The 7,037-nt window shown below is 44.7% G+C and overlaps 1 protein-coding gene across 1 annotated transcript; it reads left to right on the plus strand.

The window, feature by feature from the left end:
* The first annotated feature begins 81 nt into the window (after positions 1-81).
* On the plus strand, positions 82-6,690 carry LOC135368411 (cysteine/serine-rich nuclear protein 3-like). Its single transcript, XM_064601650.1, has 4 exons — positions 82-484; positions 1,826-2,071; positions 2,945-3,360; positions 4,766-6,690. Exons 2-4 carry the CDS (start codon positions 1,834-1,836, stop codon positions 5,474-5,476), a joined length of 1,365 nt encoding a protein of 454 aa, XP_064457720.1. The 5' UTR covers positions 82-484; positions 1,826-1,833; the 3' UTR covers positions 5,477-6,690.
* The last annotated feature ends 347 nt before the right edge of the window (positions 6,691-7,037 follow it).

Consider the following 7,037-nt stretch of genomic DNA (forward strand, 5'->3'; position numbering starts at 1 on the left):
GAACGTGGAGTTTTATTGTATGAAAGCTTCCATCGTAATAAGATAGAAGTGGTTGCAACGTCAACGCTTGGGATCTTTCCATCCATGGAAATCGTGTGAGGGCGAGAAGCGAGCACAGCACGCTGTTTTTTTTTATGTTTTTCGCGCTGTGCTCTGAGCAGTTACAGTAGATGTAAGAGTCCATTGCAAAACTGTTTCTATTCCCGTCACCAATAGTTTGAAGTGATGGACTAACGTAAATAATGAGCTATGTGTTCTGTACATAACCTTCACACACTCGAGGGAGGAACTGTCTGCTTTGTAACTATGACCACCATTCATTCTCGTCATTCTCGTCCTCGCAGGTTCGCGAAGTTCATTAGGCGCAGTGTTACATATTCATAGACAAAAACTTGTGCATTTCACCACAACCTTCACGTCACTTGCGAGCACCGAAGAGCGCAGGAAAATAGAATGTGCAGAACGGATTTATCGAGTTGTTAAGGTAAGTGGAAAGCGCAGATCCGCCTGATCCACAGGATCTATAGGATAAACATTCAAACACTCAATTTTTTTATAATGATCGTCGCACACGTGACACCAAAAGGTTGCCTGGTATACAAAGTGAGAGGCACATCGTATCGAGTTCAGCTCGTCAAGTACCGGATAAACACCAGATTCCTCTGGCTGAAACCATGATTTCGTGACAATGCTTTTGCCGTTTATGTGTTGATAATTTGTATACAACCATAAGCACCGACTGCGGGTAGGCTCGTGGGGCCTCAACCGCACCTACCCCCGGAAATTTTCTGCGTGGGCCCCCGAACCCCACTCCTTCCTCCTTTCTCATCCCTCGGGAAGTCTCACGGAATGGTGTGCTCAGCTTCGGAAGTTACGTGCTAGACGAAGAATGCTGTATAAGAAAAAAGAAAGAAAAAGTATTTCCCGATATGAAGAGTTCCTATGATGTTGTAAGTGCACTCAACATGAAAAATTGAGGGTCTTCGTGCATGTATTTAGGACCACAGGCAGAGTTTTCAATCTGCCAATAGCGGGCAGGGGCGGAACGCCCCCTTACCAAACCAAGACCATCTATATGTAGTCAGAGGCATTGTTAGGTGGAGGCAAGCCTCAGCTTTTTAAGAGGTAACAAATTAGGCAAGTGGTCACCTTTCGTTTCTATCCTCTTCATCTGTGTACCTTTATTTCGCTGTACGTTCTATTCCACAGGCCTGTAACTGAAAGTTTACATGGCATGTCCCTTCGAGGGCATTGCAGAGCTGCACCACAGGGCAGACATATGCCATAGACGTGCTCTTGCATGTAGCTTTCAAGGTTACAGCCATAACTTCCTCATGGGTCCATAACTTAAAAACCTGAGACTCGTGGCATTTGTGGATCGAAAAAGTAATGTTACTTTCTTATGTTATGCTCCATTGTACCATTGAGCATTGAGAAAAGGCTGTAATCACTTTGAATCAGGTTTCCATGAGGTGTCTCCTCCTTGAACCAACACAGCCGCCTTAACAACAGTGCCTTTTGGACTTGTAGGCTCTCCTATACCATGCAATACCCATGCTTTGTAACAACATTGTGCTGCTCGTGCAGGAGACAGTGATGTCTCTCTCCTTAGCATACATAATTAGGGCACAGTTTGAGTCCGAAAATGGTGTCCCGCTATCTTGATGCAGCATGTTACCCCTATGCTTGCTCTTTAGGTATATGTGTTCAAAATAACGCATATCTAGACACGTATTCGTTCGTTTTACAAATACGCTACAGTTCAGAACTGCCAGACTCTGACGAAGTGGTCACGGCATAGCTTATGTATCCCCTACGCATACAGAATACTTCATGCCGAAACGTGCCCTGGATGAGACCGGGGGTCTCCCGGATGTCGCCGATGGTACCTCGCTGCCTTCGTCGAGTGGGGAGCACACTCCTTCGAGTCAAGGAGAAGACTGTCAGGACGGTAGAAGCCCACCTCACAAATGCAGACGGAAAGCAGTGGGCTTCAATGATGTCACTGTTTACTACTTCCAGCGAATGCAGGGATTTACATGTGTGCCTAGTCAAGGAGGTTCAACACTGGGTATGAATTTAGTGTCTTTGCATTGCATGCTGCTCATGGGATCATTTGGTTGTCAAGTATGCCTGAAGCATGCACGCAGTAAACCTTGTTTTTCGTTGCGTGCACAATGTGACAAACTCAACTAGATAAATGTAACGCAGTCAATGAGAAGTCCAGGTGTGCCAGTGCCAAATTATGTGAACCGCGCTACCCGTGAAGGATTACACGATTGGCCTGCATCATGGCATTATATTTTCTGTGCAACAGATTATCTGGAAGGCAGCACCTCAAAGCGATCAGCTTGCTTCAGCAGCGTTAGGGTGAATTAGGGTGCAGAGAGAACATGTAGAGGCTCGTGGACATCATGGGGTCTACTACGTGGGGTGATACTAAATGACGATAAGATTGTAATGTGAACCATTCACCTCAAGAAATATCATTGCACACTGTACTAGACAACAACCTACTAGAACGTACTATGCAGTGCTATCAACATGCTCTTCACAACCTCTATTCTGTCTTCTGTCATTCTGTGTGCCTGTATTCTGTCAGGAAACATGATTAAAGTGGAAGGACGTTGCATGTACATCTTCATTCCTTGCCAATTTATATAGATAGGCCCTAATAGAGAGAAACTGTCTATGCCTGTAATGTGGAGGGCACTACTACTTGGCAAATGAATGCTGTGGATGCAATAGCTCTAAACCTGGTGTAACGAGATCAGCCCAATTGTGCATTTTCTTGTTCTCTTTCTTGTAGCTTAAAAACATTTATATACCAAGTTCCTCACTTCCTAGCTGCAGTATTTTGATGTTTCTCAGACCTCGAATCTCTCCAGTCATCATCATCATCATCATAAAATAAAGTTGTTGTTGTTGTTTGTCAAACTTCTAGGCATGAGCCCCGTGCACACAGAGAAGAAAACGTTCAGCCTCAAGCAGCACTCTGAAGAGAGGCGTCGTTTGCATTTTGAAGGGATAGAACAAAGCTCTTCCTCTTCATCACCAACGGACGAGACCCTTACTTCTTTTGAAGACTGTGCCAACTCATCTAGTAATGGCAAGTTTGATGACGACGACGATCTGGACGAAGCCGACGAAGAAGACGTAGACACACTAAATTACCTGCAGCCTGTCCCAACGCGTCAGCGAAGGGCATTGCTGCGGGCAAGTGGTGTGCGCAAGATAGATGCTCTAGAGAAGGATGAATGTCGTGACATTCGAACGTCGCGCGAGTTTTGTGGATGTGCCTGCCGGGGGCGCTGTCTGCCCCATGAATGTTCCTGCTCCTTGGCTGGCATCTCCTGTCAAGTGAGTGTCTTTTTTTTTTTTGTCCATTTGAGTGTCCCTCCAAAGGCTTCCTTTATGGCGCTTTTCTAGAAGTTTATTGAACATCACATCATGGTGGGTCTTACTCACAATGCATCACATCGACATCAAAACCCACCATGTGACTTCAACATCATGACCTATCATTGGATATCAAGTTCAACATCACATCATAAGTTCACATAACCCATCGTTTGATCATCGACGTGATTACCTACTGTTGTACATTAACTTCAAAACCTGTCATTGGACATTATGTTATAGCCCATCATTCATCATCAGCTTCAACCTCGCATTACATCACCTCATGATGTGACGCTGAATGATGCCTATGATAGCCATCATGAGTGAATTTGCCAAACTATGATGCAAAGTGCAGTCCGTAACATGGGTGGAGTTTTGACAGCTATAACAAATTAACTTTTGACACTTTTGACACGGTTTGAAATTCAATTACCCACAATGGCTATCTTATGGCCTGACGATGAATTGTTTCATAAAGTTTTGTATATCCCTTTCTCTTTGTCATGCATGATGTTTAACAGTTATGTCATCTCAACATAGGGGCATGCGCCTCATCATCCCTTACCGCATTAACAGTTTTCAATATATTATAACTCATTTGGGAGTAATGGCCTCAACTGCGTTCATAGGTAGAAAATCTTATGTGCTTCTTCGCAAGCAACGACTTTTGAGCATTGCTGCAGGAATGCCATTTTTCTTGTTGCTAGACACGAAACCTTGTTTGCTTTACTGTCTTCTGACGTCATGCCACTGAGAATAGGAAGTACAGTGCTGTCAGGATTTGGAGTAGTCATTGAGCAATTTCCTCTGAGATAAACAACCAATGACTCATCTCCCTCTCCAGTTCCGGACCTCCTGCAAGCTGGACATTTCCGCTGGGAATGACACGTGCCGGATAAATAGGGCTCGACTGTAGTTCCATGGCTGCAAAAATAGCTTTATCGATGGCTTTATTTATACTATATGATTGATTTATTATTACATGCTTTTTAAACTTGCAATACAGAGAAGTTTGTGAGTTCTATCATTGAGGGATGTTTTCCAATCATATTACTCATACAAAACGCTGTAGAAAATGCCTATTAATGCACCAACAGATAAATTCCCGTCTCAGTGCAAAGACGGAGGTTTGAAGGCTTCCAAATTTTTTGCTGCATCAACTGCTATACATTACCATTGAAAATGGGCAACATTGTCCTTAGTCTGTACAGGAGACACTCTGAACAACGGGTATTGCGGTGGTCTGCTTTATGTGCTAACATGAGGGTAGCATGTGTGTAGTTGCATGTGATGTGCTACATATTTTGGTGTGTGTCTGCCCTACTTGAACAGAAATTCATCCCTCTGTATCTCCGTCACGCAGGTGGACCGAATGTCATTTCCATGCGGGTGCACACGCGAGGGTTGTGCCAACGAGTCTGGCCGTACCGAGTTCAATCCAGTACGGGTGCGAGCGCACTTTCTGCACACGTTGATGCGACTGGAACTCGAGAAGCAGCAGAGGCAACTGGAAGGATGCGACCCCTCATCCGCGACGCAACTTTCCCTAGCTTCGAACCTCAATTTCCACAGACTCAACCCGCGTACCCTGATGTACTATAATGGAAGCTCCGTAGACACGGCCACCATGAGGTACAGCTCCGAGGAGGAGGAGGAAGAAGAGGAGGAAGATGAAACGTCGTATTCGGAGAACTCCGACTACTCCACAGAGGACGAAACGGAAGAGGCGCGATCATACGACGGAGTGTCGGACGACAAGCAGAGCGACAGCGGGGATCTCACCTGCGCCAGGTTGGCGAGCGACGCACTGGACTATACAGATTTAAGTGAAGCTGTGCCAAAAGACAGTGCCGCCGCGGAGGAGAGGAGGGAAGCAACGAGGGGCGTCGTTCCGGTCGACCCCGTCTTCGTGGGGTGCGGAGACGACTGTGCTACGACGGGACTCGAGCAGGCGACCGACGTTGAACAGAACGGCAGGGTGGACGACGGGGAAGGGTCTTCCTCGGCTGCCACGACGGACAGTGCGTTTGGAGAGATCATAAAGGCGTCCCTCGGAGAGGTGACGACATTGTGATGGTGATGGTGAGCAGTTGGGATTCGGGCTCTTAGCTTTTATCCGTTGCCGTGTGTGATTTTTGTTATCTTGTCGTGCTCCCATGTTGGGTAAACAGCAGGACAAACTCATGTCTTCTCTTTCCAAGAAAACTTCCAGAGCATCATCCCCCCCTCCCCCCCCCCTTTTCTGCTGTAGATAAACTCATCCGTAAAACGCAAAACGTGTAACATCGCTGCTTCGTCTTGTGGATTTCGGACCTTGGTAGTTTTTGTGTTGGAAGTGCTTGTTGGACAGTTGTGTTCATACTGCTTTATGCAGAAAAATTACAGTGAATGACTAAAACAAGGACTGAAGGACTATTTAATCCAAAAGAGGACGATGTCAAAACCCCAACACATGGAAGTGGTTAGTGAAATGGTGTGTTGCTATGGGGTGGGGCCTGACTGACATATTTTAAGTTAACCTTTTGAACTTGCAAAGCTTCAGAAGTGATATGAACAGTAAGGTATTATTGTTCATATCATGCATGGGTTTTCATGGCTTGAGTAAAACAAATAGTCCTTCTAACATGATCTCAAAGGGGACACTTCTAAAGAAGTGCTATTTCTCACAAAATTTGGCCTTCATTAATCTGGTCAAAATTGTAGCGGAAAAGAAAGAACGAAAAGACATCCCGCTAGGGAGTGTATTGACATCTTGGGAGGGGGGGAAAGAGATGGATGTATGGTTTTTGGGTTTACACTTTCGTCGTAAAGCTCTATAATTTTTTTTCTGGGGAAAGCACTGCAAAGCGCAAAACAGTTATATACCAAGATGTTTTCTTTTCCTTGAAGCTTCTATCTGTTGTACAACCTACTTTGTACAGGCATTTTTGTACATACGCGAGTACTTTTAAATCATGTAGAGATTATGGTATCCGTACTTCAGAAAATCCTCCTCATGTTTTAATTGCATGCTGTGTTGCAGCACACTTAGTATGCTCCCAGGGTACCCACAATCAATTGGACTTTGAGTCGTGTGAGTAAGAAGAGTGATTCTGTCGGTGTGCCTCTGTGCTATGCTTTTTAAAAAGTGACATTTGTGTACAGAGTTATAGCTGTTGGTACAGGCGTGAGCCCTGCCACCAATTTAAGTTTTAATAGAATTGATCATGTATGGCTGTGCTCTCTAAGAGAGTCCTGTGTACTTTTTATTTGTCGTATGCGAATAATGAAATTTCAGTTTGAATCAAATTCAAAAATCCAATGGTGCCCAATGTGCCAAAAAAGGTATACTGTTGAATGAAGTTTCATGGCTTTTAAACCCCAAAAAGAAAAGTGTTATCAAGACCATGGCATTGAACGGAGACAGTTTCCATCTGGGCTCTTGATGCTCTGTGGTCGATATGTTTTCGCTCTACATGGTTCTTCACACTCCTGGTGCAGTGAAACTACCATTCCATTCCATTCTTGGATTTAATTCCTGTCCTGGTTCAGTCAGCATCGTCGTTATAAAAATTCTGTAAGGAAAAATTTGCTGTCAAGGGCTTGATTTACGATTTTGCGTTAATCCGCCTTATAAAAAATGAGCATCTATATGT

This window comes from Ornithodoros turicata, chromosome 9, assembly GCF_037126465.1.
Source record: "Ornithodoros turicata isolate Travis chromosome 9, ASM3712646v1, whole genome shotgun sequence".
Taxonomy (NCBI): domain Eukaryota; kingdom Metazoa; phylum Arthropoda; class Arachnida; order Ixodida; family Argasidae; genus Ornithodoros; species Ornithodoros turicata.

What these genes read in the sequence shown, in the direction of transcription:
- LOC135368411 (XM_064601650.1), top strand. Translation starts at nt 1,834, where the DNA reads ATGCCGAAACGTGCCCTGGATGAGACCGGGGGTCTCCCGGATGTCGCC. An exon ending in TCAAGGAGGTTCAACACTGG is followed by an intron (nt 2,072 to 2,944) that starts GTATGAATTTAG and finishes TCAAACTTCTAG; the next exon opens with GCATGAGCCCCGTGCACACA. An exon ending in TGGCTGGCATCTCCTGTCAA is followed by an intron (nt 3,361 to 4,765) that starts GTGAGTGTCTTT and finishes TCCGTCACGCAG; the next exon opens with GTGGACCGAATGTCATTTCC.